The sequence below is a fragment of the Tauraco erythrolophus genome, chromosome 5 (genome assembly GCF_009769465.1).
Source record: "Tauraco erythrolophus isolate bTauEry1 chromosome 5, bTauEry1.pri, whole genome shotgun sequence".
Taxonomy (NCBI): Eukaryota; Metazoa; Chordata; class Aves; order Musophagiformes; family Musophagidae; genus Tauraco; species Tauraco erythrolophus.
The window spans coordinates 32,834,408-32,857,234 of NC_141469.1; the positions used below are offsets into that span (position 1 = coordinate 32,834,408).

The window sequence follows — 22,827 nt, forward strand, 5'->3', positions numbered from 1 at the left end:
ATACCACTTCTATCCCATTATTTCAGTAGAATATACAACACAATCTGGGGTTATATCACTTGTCATGAAGCCATGTTGATGAGAAGGACTAACACAGAATATTGGGTGAAAAGGTTAAAAAAATCAAGTAACTCGGTAATAGGAGTGATTTGTTCGTTAGCTCAAAAGCATCTGCTGGGATATAAATACGTTAAAAGCTATGCTGTGTTGTAATCTGAGGGACTCGTGTTTGAACATAGCTACGGGGTTTCATGTTTCGGAATGGGAGTCATTTACTGGAAGCTCCCTAGTAAGATTTCCGAGTCCCAACTTTTAGCCAAGTGGTAGTGGTTGATGGCATGTGTGGCATCTTAGGCACTGGCAATGCAGCATAGGGGCTCTTGTTCTTGTAGGGGCTTCTCACTCTCGGCAATGTGCCCATTGATTCCCAAGTACTTTAGGAGTTTGCAATCCCAGATCATATTAGCTCAGTATAATAGGAAAAACTATGCTTTTGACGCAATACTCTTGGAGTCTGGCTTGGACAGTATGGTGAGTTTAGAGCTGACTTACCAATGTCGTGTTAGTTTAATATTTTATCTCACTATGATAATGATAATAATGATAATAATACCAGTCACATCAGCGCTCTAGTGAAAGCTTTATTTCATGGCATATATTTCATCCAGAGTCTGATGAATTTTTTTCAAAGTATCTTTCATGAATTTATATGTTACTAAAGTTTAGTGAAAGGGACAGGGAAGGAATCGCAGTTACGAGTACTGGTAAAGGAATATCTTCCTAACATTTCCATAAAGGTTACCTAACTATCCACTACAGGAGGCCAAGCAACTGTAATTTCTGATTTCCATTTATCTCATTAAAGACACAAAGTTTCAGTGGTTTTAAGTTTTTAGGGCATAGCAAAGCTATACATATTTACTCTAGTCTTTATACCCAGGATATTTTGTAATACCCCTGCTTTACTTTCTTACTAATAGGCAAATACATTTTTCTTTAGTCTTTTCATTGCCTTGTTTTTCTCCTTACTTACATCCTTCTAGTCCAAAGACCGAGAAGTTATGATCGAAAGTTAAGTGCTCATTAAAAACATGGATAGGATTTTCAAATAAGTAATTGCTGAAATTTCTGGAGGATGATCCAAACTACAGATACAGCCACATGCAGAAGATGTTGGCACTGCGGAGGGTTGGATCCTCACTGGGATTGGTGCTTAACCATGCTGGGAATGCCGAGGCAGATTTAGACAAAGACACAAAATAAGTGGAGAGTAGTAAAACTCACCCTGGTTGAAATCAAAGTAGAACTGGGACAAAACTGAGTGCATTTAAAAATTATGCCTGATATTTGTTAGATAAAGATCTGGATGGAAACATATGCTTTGCAGGCAGATAAGGCAGTTTTGAGCATACATAATTTCATCCCACGTTGGATAGTGTCACTCCCACGAAGAGCTTGTAGTTCTTTACTCAAGTTCTCTTCTCAAGGTGAAGTTTTTCCCCACGCAAAAAATGCCAGTGCAAGGATGCCTTTATGCAGGGGGACTTTCTGTCTGTATCATACTCTTTCACCTGGGGATACAGCAAGGATACAGCCAGCACGCTGGAGTAGTTACTGGGTGTTTTGATGCACTAAGGTGATGTGAAGCCTGCGTGGAGACCTGGAGAAAGTTGTTTCATAAAATTCATCACTGCCACTGTGGTGTTATTCCACCTCCCGCTTTCTGCACCTCATTAACACGAGACCATCTGCCATATCTTCATAGTCAGAGCAAGCGCTTAATTTGCAAACCTGTAACTGGCACCCAAAGCATCATTATGAAAAATCAGAAAATATTTAGTGTTGTTGCTTTACATGTGTTTCAAAGGAAAAAAAAAGCAAACTATTTTAATTAGTCTGGCGAATGACAGCAGTATTTTATCATAAACACTTAAGATGCTATTAGGTTAAAAATGTATTAAAGCACATTGCTCTGTTTCTTAAATCTCTTTAACATTATTGTAAATTTTAGATAACCAGATTCCTTAAAATTATAAATCAATATAAACCGGACAACTTTTCCAGTTTTCCTGGGGGTTGTTTTAGTTGCTTAGAACAGCCACATATATAGTGCTGTGAGGATCTGTCTCACCATTAACACTATGGGAGAGCTTTTATAGGGCAGTAATACTGTCTTCAAGCTACTGTAGCTTTATCAGTGCTACACATGCATGGTGAAGTCTTGTAAGATGGGTAAGATGTAGCCCACAGTTCTCTGTATCTTACCCGCTCCAGAAAGTTGGTCTGGTTTTCCTCTGGCAGACCTGTCTGCTTTCCTGCATTTCCTGGCTGGGAGCTGGGGAAGGGGCCAGCAAGCCTGTCCCAGACTTTCCTGGTCCAGCGTACTCCTGTTTTCATTTACCCTGGATTGTAACAAAATGAGTTGAGATTCCAATCCTTGAGATTATAGCTAGTAGTTCAGATATTATAGCTAAAATCCTGCTTGTGACTGACAGGCTTGAGTATTCTTGATTTCACAGACATCTGCTTGGAAAGATTTAGATGCAATCACTCCTGCCTAGGAAGAGTGGTTAGATTATATGGATTATATACCATCACAAGGTTCCTTCCGTCTTGTTGCTGCCTCACCTATACAACAGAAGTTTCAGGAGTGAATTGTCCAAGAGGGTGAGTGAGATGATATTCCCATGTAGACTTTGCATGGTCAGCAAACTTCCAGCTGGGGAAGACTTCCCCAAAACGATCATGAAAACCTCACCTGGACTCATCGACACCAGAGCACACCAACAAAAAGAGTATTGCAGTCACGGTTGTCTTCTGGAAACGGGCTTAGACTGCTTCGGATGAACTGCGGGTCAGTTTGAAGTCAAAGCTGTAGCGGTGGAAGTTTGCCAAGTGGTTGCTGTTGCTTCTCACAGGCATTGTGGCCAGGAGAAATGTTTCAGATGGGCTTTTGGAGAATAGGCTCCCAGGATGCACCAACGGTGTATGAAGACATGCAGCTTAGCTGCCAAAAGAGAATTATGTCAACAACACACTACGTGTCATTCTTGGGATCTTAGTCAGCCACCAGCATCCATCTCTGAGATGGAGGAAAATACTAGAAATGGACAGAAAGCTGCAGTGCTGAGGAAGAAACCTTTTATTTAGCTCTGAGCAAGCAGAGATCTTTTCTTGTTTCCTCCGTTAACAACGTTACGAATGGGTCTCTGTTCCTTCTTCTATTTTCAAAGTCTCTGCCTTTCTCTCCTGTGTTGGATTCACGCCTGGTTGTTTACATCAGGCAACAAATGAGAGAAAAAATTAGACTTCATACATGTGGTTGCAGGTTGATAAGCAACATGCTTGATTGCCTGGCAGGCTGAAAGCAACGGCACCGTTCGGATGACAAGAAGACCAGTGCATTTTACTGTTCCAACCTGCTGTAGTGTACAGCAGCACAGTGAGCGTAGCATCCTCCAAGCCTTTCAATACTCAGCTGATATTCAGGCACAGCACACAGCCGCAAAATAGGCTCATTTTCCAGCAAGGAAAATAGACATGCGTTTTATATGCGTGCAGAGCAAATGGAATACTGATGACATAAAATAGCGAGCTAGCAATGTGCTTAAAGTGCATTAATTAATTGCTATTGCTGCTATTTATTTTTATAGGCTGTAGGCAGTAAAGAATTATGGCGTTAGATTGACTGTGAAATCACACAGCATAAATGACAGTGCTATTACAGACATTGGTCTGGGGAAAAAAGCATCCTATTCCAAGCACGTAGAGGAACCCCTTAGAGCTAGAAGAGGTATTTCAGTGTCAGGTAAGTGCAAACCATCTTAATCAGTGGAATTACGGAGTTGTCAGAGAAGCCGTCCCGAGGTACCCTCCTCGGAAGTTGTGCAGATATCTTCCATCTCAAGTCCCACAGCATGTCCAGGTGTCGGCTTGCTGCCAAATACTATAAGAGGAGACAAACACTTATTTAATCCCTACTTAAAAATAACTGCTGAAGTTTATAACTGTTCTGCATGGGTTATTGCCTTGGTACGCAGGGTAATATCAAGACAAGCAGCTGAGTTACTCAGTGTTAGTCTCTTCATTACCATAAGTGCTATGTTTGCAGTGCTTTTCTTGTTTCACTAAGATGAACTTCAGTACTGGTTGGAAACTGTTTCTAAGTTTTAAATAACCCTACCTCCAGATACTCGTTTTGGATGACAAGTGTTGGGTGGGAGTGGATCTGTGACATAACGCTGATTTCCTATCCTAGGAGAGTAAGATCTGGTAGTTACTTTCAGATATGCTTCCTAGACTTCCTACAGCTTCCCTTTCCCTGTTTTCTCATCTCTGCGGTTGTGCAGAGTCATCTCAGCTGGGCAGTGTCTCTCTGTCCACGTAAGCAGCTGGCGAGGGGCACAGCGTCTCACCCAAGGCGTGGCTACTGGCTCTGTTCTCAGAGTTACTCTTGTCAGCTTTAAATCAGGACTATTTTAATATCCAAGAAAGTTTAAGTGGGATCCTTGTGTTCTCCGCTGGTCAACTGGGTGTCAAGTTAAATCGCATCAGATGGTTCAATGCATGTGGGAGTACGTGAGGGTTTGTGACTGGGGTTGTGGCTGGTGGAGGTGTAGCTGATGGTGGAGGGATGGAGGGATGTGTGAAGAGCAGGGCAGGGCTATTTGGATTGTGGGAAAGCTGTGACTTCCCCCAGCCTGCAGAGGTGGTGGGTAAGAGGGAGGGTGTAACCGTAGAGAATCCCTTCTGTGCCCCAGGTTCACTCATGAGCTAGATTTTTCTAAATCAATGAGTAAATCTAAGGACTTTGTAAAGGCTAGCGCCTCTCTGAACTGTAATGTACGTGATCTTTGTTATGGGCATATGCCAAAATAAGATGCAAAGAAAGGGCCAAAAGTCCACCTTGCTCAGTTTTCTGTGCCAAAAAATGCATTAATGGACTCCTTTTCTTAGGAACCTTGCTTACAGCTAATCATTTTGGAGGGAACTCTAGAAGAGCTAATGTCCATTGACAAGTATTGAGATTAAGAGGCCAAATGTGGCATCAAGGTCTGATACAAATGATTTTTGAAACCTATTGGAATGCTAAAAACACTAAAACCCTGGATCACTGGTACAGATAACAACTTGTGTGCTGACTGAGCCTGTTTGAAATCTGTTTTCTTTCTCTGAAGAAATATTTTACAACATACCTTGCATAAGGTATATTTTTGCACCAAAAGCCTGTTTTTGTTTAAAAACTGAAATAAAAAAGCCATAACATTTTTGCACCAAAAGCCTGTTTTTGTTTAAAAACTGAAATAAAAAAAGTTTTTCTTCATTATGGCACATGTAAGATTGCTTCGGCTAAAATCTTCACAAGTTGTGTTTTTAGTGGCATAAAAGTGGCTGGCTTTATAAAAGAAATACTCAAGAGAATTAGTCTTCCATAAAAATGTTCTTGCACTAAACTGAATCAGTAGTCATACTGACGTACAGCAGGAGATTTAATAGCCTTGCTGAGCGGAAGAGGTTATCAAATCTCTGAAGAAGAATAAGCATGTTGACCACTAGTCTCAATTCAATTTGTTACGGATCTAATTAGTTCCAAATAAATTTATACTATAACCTACTTATATGTCAGTTTATTTCTACTACGGTATTACACAGAAAGTAGTACTGTCAGTGAAAAAGAAAGAGCTTCTTTCCTTATTTCCCATGCATTTTCTGCTCCTAACCATAGAATTCAAGGATTTGAAATTTTGTGCAGTATCAGGGAACAGTTAAATAAAACTGCTAGATACTTGTTATATTGTAATATTTGCTAAGTGCTGATTTTATGGAGGGAGACGGATGCATCTGCTTAATTAAGCAGAAGGATTAAACGGAAGAACTGTTTTTGAATGTTGATATTTATATTTTGTGGATGGTATTGGGTTTCAGGTATTCAAACACGAGGAAATTTAAAAAAAAAAAAACCCACATTTTTTTTCCTCATTTCATCCAAGTTTGTTTTACATTTGATACTTTTTGTGGGTCTGTGATCTCTCTCTCATTATCCTTTAAAAGATAGTCTCTTTAAACAAATGTTTTAACCATATCTCAAAATCCCTTTTTAACATTGCTCAGGCTTCATTCCCAAGCTATAGATATCTGAAGCCTTTTTTCCCATCTTTTTACCTTCTTACTGGGATGCTGTTCCACAACCTCTTTCCTATGATGGTTAGAAACACTTACATTAATTTGCAGCCTCTATTTATTCATGACCAGGGTTTCTCACTTATTCTTGTGAGAACATTCTCACTGGATTTCTTTAGCTCTTCATCTTTTCTTTAACTCTCTATTTAAACCTCAGATGTGTGTTGAGATATTCGTTGTCTCCTAAGATGTCTTTTTTTTTGTTATGCTGAAAAAGCCAAGTTTTGCTTGTCTCTTAAAATAGGCTTTTATTCTTTATGTCATCCTGAGAGCCCTGCTATACTGTGAATTAGTCTTCTGTGAAAATAACTGAGCAAGATATAGAATCATTTAGGCTAGAAAAGACCTTTAAGATCATCAATTCTGTTTTTAGTACTAGCTAGCTCTGTGAGACCTGCTTGCCTCAGTGCATCCTTACTCATTACTTCAAAACATTAATGACTTGTAGTTGTCCTGTGATCACCAATATTTGCAAGTCTTTCCTTCTGTGATGCAGAAGGGAATTCTTCTGTTGCTCCTGTTTGAATGGAAGACGTTTCACCTTGTGCATTTAAAGTAAATCCCTTTTCCACATCTCAAGGTATCCAGTCAGTTCCCCTTCTATCCGGATCCTCCTCTGCACCTATGGACTTTGGGTCCTTATTGCACTTCATTGCTATGGATCTGCTTTGTTGTAGCAAGAATATTATTCCTCAGGGTTTAAAGAGAGCCTTGAGCCCAGCCCTCCTGTGCTGTGGTCTCTGGCTACTAAGAAAGATGATAAAAAAAGGCAGGTGATTGGATGTGTTTTTAAATGAACATGACAGGATCTTACGTGTTCAAAGGATTTCTGTGCTGTGAGCGTGTGTTGTTTTGTGCCTTGAGCATGCCTGCTGGAGACTTGTTCCTCACGGTTAAGATGCAAGGTGATGGATTCTGGCAGTGCAAACAGGCTTTGGTGTGAGTTGGGAGGCTTTATGTTTAACAACCAAAGTGCCTGTGATTCTCAGGTACCTAAGCAAAAATCTCAGTCTGGAACTTTAGATGTTTAGGTACCTCTGCTGTTTCGGGACCAAGGCACTGAGCAGCCCTGTGGTGTTTTGTACATGCAACCCAATTCTGATAAACAACGTTCTCACTCTTCTTCTGTGTGTTGCATTCGAGTAGTGGCACTGCTGTGGTCGTCTGTTCGGCCTCATTTGACCGTAAGTGCCATTTGCTGCCAGAAGCGCTTCCCTATGTGCACATCCCCAGGGGCAGAAGTACGTGGTAGCAAGCGTGATGCTGTGACTTAAAGTTGTAGTCAGCACAGCAGCAGAATCACAGTTTGCATTCCAGTTCTCCTTATAAATCAATTCAAGTCTGTTTTCAAAGATCAATATGGATGAGGATTATCTTCTGCATCTCTCTACTGCTGTGTGACTTCAGCCAGTACTCTCCTTTCCCATCTTCTCTGTTCTCGAAATGCCAGCCTAGCTTCATCCCTGGTGCAATGAGGAAGCCCCTGAAAAGTCTTGCAAACAGTGGGTAAATCAACTTTAACCCTTTCCTGTAGATTTAGCTTTGAAAATGTAAACTGACAGTTAGGATTAAAAACTCTGCTTTTGCCAGGAGCAGATGGTTCTGGAGATCCCTCCAATTTATGCTTGGCTTGTAATGTGTATCAGGTAAACGTAAGATCTGATTTTAAAAAAAGGATCTTGTAAACTGTTGTGGAAGATTACAGTGGTTACCGTGTGCATCAGACCCCCTGTGTAGAGGGAGTGGTGTTTTAACCGCTTCTGTTTCCAGGAGGAATGTCAGACACTTGTAGCGTAACGTGACAGAGACATTTGTTTGTAACATTGATGCTTTTAGATTTTGAAGGTTTATATCCTTTATGCATTGCCTTTAACCTATTAAATATAATAACAGGTATTGTATATGCTAGCCCTGAACACAACTCCTAAGGCTAAAGGCTAAGCCTAAAGGCTTAACTCTGTACAGATTAATATTTTTACGTGGAATAAATCCAAACTATTAGTGTACAAAATACATTACTGATGTAATTTACTGTAAAAGTAGTGTTTTTCAGATGCAAAAAGTAGTGTTTTTCAGATGCACAACTGTTCTTTGATGATAAGCCCGTATGTTGAAGTGCCTAAATACTCCGCTAGGAACCACACTGATCGTAGTTGAAAAATCAGTGTCCGTTTTAGAGAGTGAGTTTTCCTTTTCCAGTTTTCTGAGTCTGCATTTTCTCTTTCTGCAGCTTGTGGATGTGACCTGGCTCAAGGAGGATTTTTTGTGAGACAGGGAGACTACATCTGTACTTTGGACTACCAGAGACTCTATGGCACCCGGTGCTTCAGTTGTGATGAATTCATTGAGGGAGAAGTGGTCTCAGCATTGGGCAAAACCTATCACCCAGACTGTTTTGTGTGTGCTGTCTGCAGGTATGTTTTCTATGTGCAGTTATATTTCTAAAAAAAACAGATTTTGAAAGACAAATGCCAAGTGTTCAAACTTACAGCCTATAGATGGAAAAAAAAGTAGTTCTGTTTTCTATTATCCGCTCCTTAAAAAGTAGCAGATTTTTTTTTTAAAAAAAATGCAAATTCTGAGTGCCTCGGTTTTTTTCAAATGCTTTTTCTGTTTTATGGTATCTTCTGTGTGAAGTTTTCAAAGTACTTGAGAAACTGCCACTGCCTCTGCTGTCACACCTTTTGCCTTAAGTGTTGCTTTATTTTACCAGTGTCTGCTAATTTGTCTTTTGTTGACTGAAGTTACAAAGGATTCAAATGCCAGTGCCTGAGGCTTTGGCAGGCTGAGTGAATACGATTGAAACCAAAGTTTCACAGTGCTGCTTTCCAGAAACTCTGATAGTCATTTAAAAGACAGAAAGGTCCTGGGCTCACAAACACTTAAGTGTGTGTTGGACTTCACCAAGGATCTCAAGCACCCGTGGGGGTGACAAGCGACACAGCACACAAGGTTTCTCCCCACCCTGAGCAACCCAGTGTAGTTGAGTGGGATCATTTCCCACGTGGGAACATGCGATGTTGTGACCGGGGGTTGGCGGCGATGTTTGCAGGCTCTGCAGTACAAGCGATGGATGTCCCTTTGGCCTGCGTCTTAATCCTCTTCCACGGAAATAACACAAACAAATCTGTTGAAGACTTCAAGAAGAAACTTCTAAGTGCAGCAAATCTTCAGGAAATGCACTGTTATAGCAGTTTGGAGCAAATGGAAATGCCATGATATTATTTCTGGCTAAAACTGAGCCTTTAGCAGTACAAGAAAAGTAGCCCCACGTTCAAAGGGAAAGCACAACAGGGCACCCATGCACCATGTTGTAGATTCTGCATGTGCTGGTGCTGCACTCAGGGGACTGCGCAGCTCAAAACCAACATGTCTGTGTCACTGTGCCCATCTGCCAGCTGAACCTGCCGAGCTTGTGGGGCTGCTGAGCTCAGATGTCCTCCTGTGCTGGAACACAATTAAAGAACAATTAAATAGCCATGTTAAGGGGAAGATTCTGACACTGACAAGCCTTTATTATATTAAATTCTGTCTTTTCAAGTTTTAGTATGTTTAAAAGGAGATTTTTTTTTTTCCTTTTGAATGCTATAAACAAACATGAAGAGTAAAGATTAAAAAAAGCCTACTTTTTTTTTAAATAGGAGGAAAAATGATTTTATTGGGTAATTATAGATCTCATGAGTTAACTGCTGGCCACACATGGTCTCGACCTGTAGCCTGTCAGTATTACAGCTCTTCTGCAGATAAGCACATCTAATTCTTGGTACCTTCTTAGCACCAGTACCTTCTGTAAAGTGAGGTGGTAGGTACTTAATTTAAGAGAACAAGAAAAACTGGTTGATTCCGTTTTCCTGCTAAATGTGCTTGTATCCTCAGCCACACCATTAGGGTGTAGCATTCAGGCATAAATTATTTACCTGTGTGTTTCCGTACTTAGCAGCTTCGTACCTAACTCAGGTTTCGGTCAGACCATTGAATATACTAACCTCCTATTGTATTTAGTCAGTCCTCCGGCCGTTAGTTTGGAGCTTGGTGGTACAATTTGTCTTGTCTCCCTGGAAATTAGGAGTAATTTTCTGTGTGACTGTGTCATTTTATTCTTCCGTACCTAACAATTCAGGTGAGCTGAATTTCAGTACTCACTAGAATGTGCTACAAATGTCATGTGTGTCGAAGACGTGCTAAAGGTTTAAAAATGAAGTTCCTGAAACAACTGTATTTCATATAAAAAAAAAATAAAATAAAATCAGGGATGTTTCCTAACCTTCTGTATAACTAAATAGTTGGATTAAAAGCTGTTTCACTGATGAAGCTTCTAATTGCTGCCATCTAAAACTTCAGTAGGAAAACCTGGATTTGCTCCCACTGCTTTCCTTAGAAGGACACACAAATTCATGTTGTTTTCATAAGAGCCAACTAATGCCCTGCTGAGTGACAGGATTCAATTAGTGTCTCTCAGGGGGGCTGTAACACTGACTTGTGGTGCAGAGCAAGAGAAGAATCCTATCATCTGTTTATAGTAAAAAAAACTGGACCAGTTTTAAATCAGTGTTGCTTCAATTACCCCAGTCTTTGCAAGCCAGACATAATTTATGGGTTTTATGGGAAGGAGAGTCCTATCTAAACATCATGAGCATGTATTTTACTGAGTGATATCCTCAGTAAAAATAAGGTGGGTAGAATGTAAATACATGTGGTTTAAGCAGAAAAAAGAACTTTTTTGTTTACTTGTTTTTAAAAACCAAAATATTTAAAGGCAGAAAAATAGAGCCATTTGATTTGAGGTACTGGATTGTAAAGCACTCTGCCTTGGCATTTTCTTTGGTGGGAAGAGTCAGGAGTACCACTTGTGTCCTCCTTTCTTACAGATGGGCAGAAACCTTAAATAATGGGCCAAAAGCACACTGTCTGAGGGAATTGGCTGATCACACAAACTGCATCTGACATTGCCTTTTACAGCTGGGCTTTAATGTGGGTGCTCTGTTAGGAATCTGATTTCCAGAAGGGTGTGAACTTGAGAGGTGATGATGGCCTGACAGAGGGGTTGATCCTGCTCTAATGGAAACCAAATGAGTTTCTTACCAACTTCAGCAGGAGAGCATTGGCAGCAGAAGGCACTTTGCACTCCTAACATGGGTCTCCAGAGTGGTGCAGGATTGTTAAGTGCTTTAAATGGGCACTTTTATAACCTGTGTTTCTGTAACTCTGAAGTAACACTTTTAAACTGTTCCTGTGTTGAATAGTAAACGAGTCAGAGCACCAACTCCTTTTTTTCTTATTTTCAGAGAAGATAAGATTTGAATAGAAACTGGTGGGAAGTGTATATTTCTTCAGATGATAAAATCGGTGAGAAAATCTAATGTGCATACAGCTAGCTGGAGCAGTGGGAAAAAGCCAGTAACACAAGCCCACTGATTTTCTGGAGCTCCTGGTGTTACTACTTTTGAATGCCACGTGGCCCAGTATCACAGAAAAGAGCTGTGTTCCCTGGTGGCCTCTGCTCCACGTTTAGGAGCTGCCATCCTCCTCTACGAAGAAGCTTTTGTGTCAGAAACCCAACTCATCCCTGGGAACCCCCAGGGACTCAGGTGCTATTGCCCAGGGCTGCCACAGGTCAAAGTGTGAAAAAAATGACTTAGTATTTAGAGAAAAGCTATGAAAAGTACAGTATAACATATCGTCATATGTGATTGTTTCTCCCTATCTTGCATTGACCTGATGGCTCTTAAACAAATTCAGGTTTTAATTGCATGTTTGCTCTGCTGGCGTAAAGATTGAGAGCTTAGTCCCTTCTTCCGATGCTGTTCATAGTCCACTGTTTTCTGCTGTTGTGTTTTGTGATGATAATGCCTAAAACTAGGAATGAGTAGAATAATAACAACATGGATTGAAAAACGATGCAGATTAACTGCTTACTCTGAATTCCCGGGAAGTGAGTGAGCAGTCTTATTCTTACAGCTTCATTAATTGGAAGGGGCTGTGTCCTTCAAAGGGCTGCCCAAGACATTTCCTCCAAAAGGTTCACGTGTTTGTAAAAGAAAATAGAAGGTGGGAGAAAATTAAAGCTATCTGTAGCAATAGAAGCTGAATTATATTAAAATTGTGCATGTAGTTCTTATATGGCTGTCAGAGAGGGGACTGTAAGGCTCTCAGGACTATCTCGTGTGGAATGGGAAAGGAATGGAAATTCAGTCTTTCAAAAAGAAATGGGTAATCATACCTGTGATAATACATTTGAAAATGGAATTTTCAGAAGTCTTAGTGTGTAAGTTATATAGATGTCTTAAGCATATATAAGATATATGGTCTGCATGATATTGTACTGTACACAGACTCTCATTTCAGTGTTACTGATGGGCTGTGTGTGCATGGGGTATCAAAAATCTGGGGTTTGGTTTTGTAAGTTAGTATAATTGGTAAAGTGTGTGTGTGGGCGTGTTTATTCATCTAGTTGGAGGAATGTATGTAATCATTATCTCTTTAATTTCAGTATTCTTGTCATTAAAAGTCAGAAAAATATAGTGTTTTGTGAAATGTACATGATGAAGAGAGAATGACAATTTGACTCTTAGCTGAGGGGTAGATTAGCACATACATTCCAGGTTAATAACCAAACAGGTTTATGTTTGCTTTGCAGAATTCAAATATCTAAGTTCTATATTTTATCTGAATTTAGGAAGCTTTCTCTTGAAACAGCGTCTTGACAGAAGTTGAATACATGACACATAGAAGTGAATAATGTGTGGAGGGACAAGAGGCAGTTACATATTCTTCAAGGAGTTTTGTGCCAAATCCAGATCTAAAACTTCTCTCAATCCATTTGTATTTCTAGTATCTTCAAGAAGATATTTCACTGTGACCAGGCAGTTGAATCTAAAAAATCAGAAAACTGAAAACTTTTGGGTGTTTTTCAACAAAGCATTTCATAGTCCTACGTATAACACTGCTCTTTCTAGGGAGAAACTGAGGGCTTTTGTATTAAGGTAACACTGAAAATCAGAAGTTCAAATTCAGTTTGTTCTGAAATGTAGCAATCGTTTCAGACTTTTGGAATATGCTAAACCTTTTTAATTGCTCATTTTTAATGCTACTGAATTTTGAAAACTTTGATTCCACTTAAGCAGTACTGTGTACTTCTTAAAGCATCTAATGAAACAGACTTCTTCATCTGGATGTTGAGGCCAAAATTTTGAAATTACACAGTGTTGTTCTTGGCATTTTGATTCTAAACCAAGTATATTTATCAATATATGATGCTTCCGGAACAGAGGAGTCTTGCTGTGCTGCTCTTCAGATTTGCATATGGGAGTGTTCCCTTAGCTCTAGAGTCATGTAAGATGGAAAGAACCTGTGGGGGTCCTGTGGTCCAGCCCCTGGCTCAAAGCAAGTCCAGTTTGAGCAGGCTGCTGATGGCATTCATTTAAAATATTTCCCAGGATGGAGATCCCACAGACTCTCTGGACAGCCTGTTCCAGACCCTGTCCTGTGCTGCAGCTCTGGACCTAGGAATCTCCACTGGTCTCCCTCCAGTAAATCTTGTCCTGAGGAGCCCAAAACGGTACACATTGCTCCAGATGCAGTCTCTCAAATGGTGAACAGAGGGGAAGATCACATCCCTGGGCCTGCTGACTACACTAACGCAGCACAGGATGCGGTTGGCCTTCTTTGTTGCAGGGACACTGTGCTGACTCATGTTCAATGTGGTGTCTGCCAGGACCCCTACATCTTTTTATGCTTTCCGACTGATTGACTCCCAAGGTGTACTGCTGCATGGGGTTATTCCTCTCTGGGTGCAGGACTTAGCGTTTGCCTTGCTGAAATTCGTGTAGGCAGTAGATAGCAAGTGATGTCCATTTTGTATCATCAAGTTTAACACCCTGGATCAAATTCGTCCCTATGGAGCAACCTTGAGGGATGTGATTGTACCAGATACAAGTTGGAGCAGTATTTGATGCTATAGGTCCTTAGGTTGCAGTCTGACATTACACCTGACCCAGTGTAACTGCAGTCTGCTGCTGAAATGAAGAGCTTTGCTCTCCTCACAACCCTGACCATATGCTTCGGTTAATTTTCTTATTTCGAATTTAGTTGATGGTTCAGCCACAGGGTCAGATCGGCAACTTAAAGAACAGAAGGCCATCCATCTGCTCTGAAAAAAACTGAGTATTTTCTTTTGGTCCATAAAGCTTGAATGGCTTGCCCACAGCTGCATAGATTTGAGGCATGGTGCAGAGAAGGACAAGACCAGAATCACACCTTTCAGTGTGAGCACACAGTTACCTTAGCTTAGGCTGATGGTGGTTTGATATTTTACGATATGAATTTGTTGGTGAGCTCCAGTTGTTTCTGGGTTTACAAATGTTGTAGACAGGTGGATGAAACAAAATTCATTGAGAAATGAATCATGGAAGATGTATTAAAATCCTACGAGTCATTTCAGAGAGCTGCTTTAGAGATGCTCTTAATTCTCATTTTAAAAATAGATTATCCAATTGTGAAAATCACACTGAATATTTTTAAAAGGATAAGCAGCTAATTAAAACCTGTACCTAGCAGTGTTCAGTGGGTGACTGTTGGTGAGATGTCATTGTGTTCGAAGGCAGATATGCTACTTTTAACCTACAATCCTATATATAGTCCTGCTCACAAGTTAAAGAGCTCAGAAACTGAAACTTGTTAATTGACTATTACCACCTTCTGTGGTGCCTTCACTCGTACCAACGTTGAAATCCTCAAGCAGGACTGGTTGTGAGAGGGAGAGTTCGGATGTTACAGAAATAGGGACAAATGTGTTGTGTATGAATTCTGGATTCCCAAGGAACAAGATAGTGAAGCAAGCTCTGAGACTTAATTACAGGTTTAGAAGACCAGCGAGGGAAGGAAACATCAACCTGTACCTTTGGGCAGACAACTTCCAAGGAGGATTTACCTGTTTTTTTAGAGCAAGATATCTTGCAGATGTGGAAATTTAATAGAGAATTGAAATTGCTGCCCTCTCCCATCCGAATGGAAGGACACTGTGGTGAGTTACTAAACTCTTAGAAAATAAACCAAGTGAGATAAATTCGTATGCTAGGAAAGCCCCCACATGCCCTCCCTTCTGAGGAGGCTCGGTGGCATGCCGTGGTGGCTGTGAGCTTTGGCATGTTTTGTGAGTGAGTGTCATCTACCTGATTCTGTCTTTGTGCCATAGGAAGTCAATTATCCTATTCTTCTTTTCTAGTTTTAACTCATTTTCTTTCAGATTGTCTGATTGCCTAACATCGATGAGCCAATTCAAAGTGATTGGACTCTGCTTCTGCTTTACGTGATGCTTGATGCATCTGTTTGAGATGGGCTTCAATGTTCAGCTGGAAGTTCAGCTGGACTTTTGTTAGATAAATCATTGAGTCAAAAAAATATATTAACCTTCCCTCTGGCTGGTGCTCCTAATATACTAGATACAAGAATGCTCAGTAGTTGCAGTCATTCTTCAGAGCAGTGAATCGTTCATGGCTTCTATTACATCACCATCTCCAGGATTATTAATGGTGCAAAGCCTGCACTTGTGCTGAGACATCTCATGAGAGTCCGGTTGGGTCATGAGCTGAGTCCCAGTCTTGGTCCCCGTAAAGACTATGGCAAAACGTACTAGATGGTAATATCCTGCCCAGGGCATGCAACTGTGCATAAGAATGAAAGAAGCTGGCGTAGTTGTATGACCATTTGGTTGTGTGATTGTATCTGTGGAGCAGGTTGCCTTTTGGGGGGAGTTTAATGGAGCAGTGGTTATAAGTCTATGGGTATCTATAAATCAAGATGAGATGTCTTCCTAAAAACATGTAGGATGTTGATGACAAGTTCTTGTCTGTTCTGGAACAGCTGAAGTTCCTTGGCTTGTGCCTTTCCAGGTCAATCAATGGTGCTAAGTTCTAGACTTTACTTTGTAATATTTTGTTCAAAGGAAAACATGATTAAATGGTTTCTTTCACATTGGCAGTAGAAAACTAGGACAGCATTTGAATTATATCACTTCATTTTTGAGACAGTTTTTGGTAATTAGTCATGAATTCTTATTATCTATATAGAAGTGTATCACATTTACTAATTTTTATTCAAATGTGTGTATGTTCCCTTGAATAAACTTCTGGGTTGGACCAGATGACCTCCAGAGGTCCTTTCCAACCTCAATTGTTCCGTGATGTTCATGAAACGCTTTTATTATACCATATATTAGGAGGCTCTGAGACTTTAAGCAGTACAAAAATCTGTTGTGAGTAACAGTTATGACCTAAAAAGAACATTTAATTTTTTTTATACATAACACAGGAGCTTGCTGGTGCTGCACTGCTGCAAGACCAGACAGACTTGCTGCTCACTGGAGCAGTGCAGCTCCATCACATTCTGTCTGTTATACTAGAGACAGTGTTGGTGTCTTCTGATCAGGTTATCGAGTAAAATTCATGGTAGAAAATCCTAACTTGAACAGGTGGAAATTTAGGACTCCTGGATCTCACATGGCGTTAGGCCTGTTCGTACCAGAATGGCACATGGAGCATTTGGTTGTGTCAAAGAGCAAGACAATTTTAAAGGCTTTTACCATAAAATATTTTTCCTTGTCTTAACTTCAGGTAAGTAAGAAAGTAGTAAGTATTTGGAGTATAAAGGAAAAAAAAAAAAGGTGCGAAGCGAATCCATTATCAGATATCCGAAGACGTTAACAATATTTAAACTCCATGTGTCCTCATGATTTTTAAAGTATTGCCTGTGGTTCAAAATGGATGACAGTCCTAAACACTTATTTGGCTGGCTTAAAACAGATTTTAGTAGCATTGTTTAGAAACAAAGGACAGCATTGCTTTTGTTCTCTTTCTAAGTACTAAAAATTTTCTTTGAAGTGCAACAAAAATGTAGACTAAACCATTCTTTGGCTGTTTAGGGAGCAAAATAATGTTTATTCTTAGCAAGAAGTATCTGTGCGGCTTTTGTAGTGAAGACAATCTCTCAACTGGTATGAATTTGATAGCGTTTGTGAGGGAATGTCATGCAGAGTTTTAAAGAAATGCTAATGAAATAATCTGATCAGATGGACTTCACCATGAGGCAGAAGGCATGCATTATGGTTGTGCCCCACTTAAGCCATGCTTTGATATTTCGCTTGGGATTTAGTTGGACATGAGCTTTGGGTGGAGTGAAATGTGTTTCTAAATCCTCACCATCCTTTGCTGCATTATAAAGTGATTTGTCCATCTGGTCCTCTTAGAGAAAAAAATACTCAGCAGTTTCTGTGCCCAGGCAAAGCTCATGACAGAAAGCTTTTTGTTTTAAAGACGTTGATAAAAAGTAAAGGTTTAATAAAGTGTAAGAAGAGCTGTTGTTGAGTAGAGCAAACAAGTAATGTAGATGCTTTGGGGTTTATAACTGGGATAGATTATCTCCTATGAGAGTTCACTGACATTTGCTTTCTAAGCATATAGATTAAGAGAAGGAATTTGATATGATCTAAGTTGGGAGGACAAGTGCTGTTTCTTTAATATATAAAAGTCATCACTCTCATGCAGCATTTTAACAACATAAAAGCAGCTGCATTTGCCTGTACTTACTCCCTGTAATGCCAATTTTATTTTCATTCTGTAACTGATCCTGTTAGTGATCAATCCTTGCTGATACAACAGTTTTTAGATATACAAGGATTTGGACTTGAGTGCTCAGTGTGTTTTTGTATCTTTAGATACTGTTTTTTTTCTAAGGAGCTGTAACATCTGCATTTGCAATTGTCAGTTTGATATGTCCCTCCGATACTTCCAAGTGGCTGAAAAATTGTGAAAGAGAACTGAGCAAGTAGAGAAAACAAACCAGAGTAATAATCAGTTCTTTTATGGACAGATATTTAATTTTGATAAAGGTGTGAGACTGTAACCTGTGTGCTTTTGTTTGCTCTGTTGTAGGCTGCCTTTCCCCGCGGGCGACCGGGTGACTTTTAATGGGAAGGAGTGCATCTGCCAGAAATGCTCTCTGCCCCCTTCCAGTAGCACTGGCTCTTTCCCTGTACAGAACCTGCGAAGTAAGTGGGGTTTCTGCTGTTCTCTGTTGGTACCTCTTAGTCTGCACAGGTTTAAAGAGCACAGTTTTACACCAATATATGTAACTGGAACTTCTACCACTATGCTGCATAGAAGGTATCAAGAAATACAATGTAGTCATGTGAAAAAGTATAAGGTAGTTTTCCAAGAAAGTCTGAAATTAAAAAGAAACACAAATGGTGCCGTTTTAGGGTTAACAATACACAGAACCTCTCAAAACATTGATTAAAACTGGAGTAAATAGAATTATTTGGAGAAAAGTGTAATGTAGATGTTAATATTTTTGAGAATTTAGTCGAACTCCAGCTAAAATGAAATCCAACATGAGATTTAATAATTTGTACGTGTTCCAGTATTGCTTCAGAAAATATCAGTGACAGGACTGCAGGGCTAAATACTACACAGGGAAGGTTAATGCGTGCAACGTGACCAGAAGGACATTTGCCTTGACCTCAGTACTATTGTCTACTATCAGAAGATACAAACACTGCAGAGAAGAATTGTGGTGTTTTCCTCCCACCTTTTTTTTTGCAGCAGATCATAGAGTGGTGTTATTGCTCTGAACTCTGTTCTGCTGATTTGTTTGCGAGGAGCTGCCACGGTTTGACATTCAACCGATGCCTTCATGTAATTAAACTGCAACAGCAATTCAATTAAACAGCAATGACAGAAATGTTTTTAATGACGATCACGTCACATCGAGCTGGATTCAACGTGACTGAGGAAGCACCCCATAGATTGCTCTTTTTTATATATAAGGAATCCAGCCCACTTCAAGGAGAAATTTCTGCTTTTTTTTTCTTTTTTTTTTCTTTGTTTTCCCCTATGTCTCTCTTTTTACAGTAGTTTTCCCCATATTCTTTCTCCAGTTTGTCAGCAAAAGCTGCTGGGTGAATGCAGTGAGAGATGCCATGCTGATTCCTGTCTTTCTAATGCTGTTCTCCTCTGGGGCAGGGATGGCCCTGTCTCTTAGGTACTTACTCTTGTCACGTTTTCCAGAGATGGATCATCTTCAGCCGTCTTGGCTGGCTGCATTTGCAGATCCATACTTTAATGGCCTATCATCTGTTTGTCTCCTTGTCATACGGGAAAAGTGGCTTTGACTTTAATGGGAATTATTTGCCTGGTTGAGCACTGACAGAACAAGTTCATTTGATTATCTGTGGTACAGAATCCTTTAATGTACTTACATTCCCTTTTTCTGTACACACACACACCCCCCATGGAGCGTTTTTCTTGCGTTGTGTTTCCCCACCTCTTTCTGGTGGCTGCACCGAGTCTCCCTGGTGCACGGGTACCTGCAAACCTCAGCAAACCACTTGCCTCAACGGGAAGCAGCACTGGAAGCATGTCTTTGTAGCAAAACCTGACCTTGGAAAACAAAAGTTTAGCTTTTCCCCAAATAAAATCTCAAACATACATATTTAAACCTCAAATAAAGGTCTACTTTAAATGCCATTAGAAGTGGATGAAGTATTTCCATAGGTTTCAGTGTCTTGGTTAAGAGTCTTGGTTCAAACTTGGATGATATCTGCCACACTATAGATCAGACTTCTAAAGGAACTTGCTCTTGTCTTCACCTGAGAACCTGCTTTGCTCTGCTTTTCAAACGATGTACTGATGGGGGTGAGCTGATAGATATAATGACTTCTCAAAGGGCAAACTGAAGTCTGTATCTGGCCTGCAGGTGAATTGTGCCATGATGTTGCCAGGATCCCAGATAAATATCATCCTTACCTGCATAGACTATATCCTTTCTTATCTCCTCCTTACTCCATTTCCCCGGTGTGCTGCAGTGCAGCTGCAGGCCAGCGTTTTCTGATTTCATGGTGAGATGCAGCACCCAGCTGACCCAGGAGCTGTGGAGCTCATGGGACTTAGGAAATTGGACAGCAATGGTATAATCCCTCCTTGTTGTGGGAAGTAGAGCTTTGGTGGGTCAATGGGAAGCACTGCAGCTGCAAATACGTGGAGGTACATGCATGTATGTGTAGCAGGATATCTAAGAGCTTGACCAATCACAATAAACAGTAAATTTACAAAATATCTAAAAAGATAATAAAGAAATTGGGAAACATTCAGATTAACATGTAATATGTGAAAGAGCAATATGTAATACCAACTGTTTTCTGAGCACTTAATCCTTAGGCTAGAACCAGTGTTTCAGGAATAAACAAGCAGCACCAGAGACATCTTGGTTCAGCTGGAAAATTGAAAGTCTGGAGTGGCCAACTGTAGCTATGCTACATATTACACAAAGCAGTAAATGGCATGTCTCCTTGTTTTAACAACAGTCTTCTTGGAAGATACTTTAATTTTTTAACCAAACAATTCTTTTTATAAAAGACAGTAGTTCACAAAACAAAGTGACTTCAAGCAAGCTGAGTCAAGGACCAAGTAATATGTTGACCCACTGTTATGCTGGTTTTGCTCCTGGCTCAGAACTGCCTGGTACAAACTATGTATGTTACTTGTCAGCCTGTTTGTCTCTGATCTGAGCTCAAGGATGCTTTCAGGAGGTCTCCTGGGGACTCACTAAGCTTCCAACGTCACTGCCCTCTCTAACCAGTCCTTCTATTTTAATCTTCCCACTTCGGTTTTGACTTCCTTTAAGCATCGCATTTGAAAGAAATGAAGAACGTCAAATATTTGCTTTTTGCCCGAATCCTTGAATTTTTTTATTATTATATAAATACCTACCTAGTTGTTTTGTTTTGTTTATAAAATGCTAGCTGTGAAAACCTCTTGTGGCAGTGTTGATGTGGAAAGAGTACTTGGGGAAGAATATCGACATGTAGCAGCAAATTGACGTGTTCTGCAGAGTTATTGGTTGAAATTAGGTGAGTCACCAAAGAATGCTGCATCCAAGACAGGAAGACAAGGACGTTTCATCCATAGGCAATGTTGGCATGGCAACCACAATATTTGTTTTTAATTATCTGGAACTTAACAGAGAAAACAGCAGTTAGGAATAAAAAAGTAGCTCATAAAATGCTGCATTTTTGCCCACCCAGGCTTAAACCAGATGAAAGGTGAATGACATCTGAGCACACAGTATTGTATTAAGTTTGTGAAATAAACCCTCAACCACTGAGATTAAATTAGATTACCGGATGAACCCCCAGTACAGGGGAGATCACAGACGAATTTCTGATTGCAGTTGAAGAATAGATTCTGCAGTATTTATTGTCTCGTGGGACTAAATCCAGGCACGCACCCAAATGTTCTCTTTTATTAGCAAAACTCAAATGTTCTGATCTATGGTGCACATGCTTTTGTGCTGGGCTTGTTTCCACATATTGGTGCTCTACAGGGTGATATTAGAGAGACATATTATTACTCCCTTAATCCATTACAAATCCACTAAAGGAAAACAAGAACTATCTTTTATTGTTGTACACTCAGAAATTAAACATTTACAATTGCACTGAGTGTCTCATTAGGGTCACGTAACCAGCTAAGTAGAATCTTAAATCAAAAAGTTTTTAAGAGGGCTGTTTAGATCTTTTAATGAGATCTTATGTTTGAAGTTCTTTCTTAATAACTAGATAAATCTTTTTAAATGCTTATGTGTATCTTTTTCTTCCATGCAAGACATTGTTGTTTTTTTGTTTTGTTTTGTTTTTTTTTTTTTCCTCTTCTGGCATCTCTAAATGCTTCTTCAAATGTCTTTCACGATTTGTCTTTTCTCTAGCAAATTGTTGGTATGCATGAAGAATTCCTAAAAAAAAATACATGTTTTCACATAAAATGGGAGATATAATCATATGGAGGATTAGAAGGGTTACTGAGATATCAACACTAGAATAAGTTTATTACTGATGTTTATCCAAATTTTTCCATGTATTCTGACTATTTTAATATTTTGTAAGAATATTATACATAGATTGGAATCTGTAGAGAGTGAAGAGTGAATAAGAGCTGGACCCTGTAGGGTAACAGAGAATTCCCTTAGGATACAGAGGTGCAGCTTCAAATCCCATGTCAGTATAGCTTCCCTAAACATTCTCCTTACTGCTGGACTGTTCGCATGGAATCTGTGTGGATTCAGCTTTTACTACCATAATCAAAAGCGTCCATCATTTAAAAAAAAAAAAAAGCAACCAACCCCCCTAAAAAAGTCATCCTTAATTACTTTTTCTGAGGAGTATAGCTACTTTACATATAACCTGTTTAACCAACATAGCCTAACTTTTGTTATCCAGTTATTACATATTTTGCATTTTATTTTCCTTATAAATTTTTGGAGTTTTATATAAGTGAATTTCCATAAATAATAAATTTATAAGTGAATTTCTATAAATAATAAATACATAGCTAGCCAACGCTTTCACATGTTACAATGCCACACTACTCAGGAATTTGAAATGCCTCTCAAGTATTGATGTATTTTTCCTGGTTACAGAAGTTCACATCAGAATTTTGACTTAGTTTTTTCCCCAGCTGCAAAAAGAATTTTGAGCTATGAGTAAAGCTTTCAGACTTGGAAGCAAAGTCATTTATTTCTCTTAATCTCATGACTTTCAGGTCTTTTTTAAATAATTTTATTGGACTGATCTGTGACGCTTGAAAACTCAATCAGCAA

General features: G+C 39.7%; 1 protein-coding gene across 1 annotated transcript in view; it reads left to right on the top strand.

Annotated features, from left to right (window-relative positions):
- Positions 1 to 22,827, top strand: part of ABLIM2 (actin binding LIM protein family member 2) — a 115,237-nt gene that overhangs the window by 13,443 nt on the left and 78,967 nt on the right. The window contains exons 3-4 of the mRNA XM_086612043.1: positions 8,411 to 8,594; positions 18,108 to 18,223. Coding sequence (XP_086468169.1) covers positions 8,411 to 8,594; positions 18,108 to 18,223 — 300 coding nt within the window. The remainder of the gene's footprint in view (positions 1 to 8,410; positions 8,595 to 18,107; positions 18,224 to 22,827) is intronic.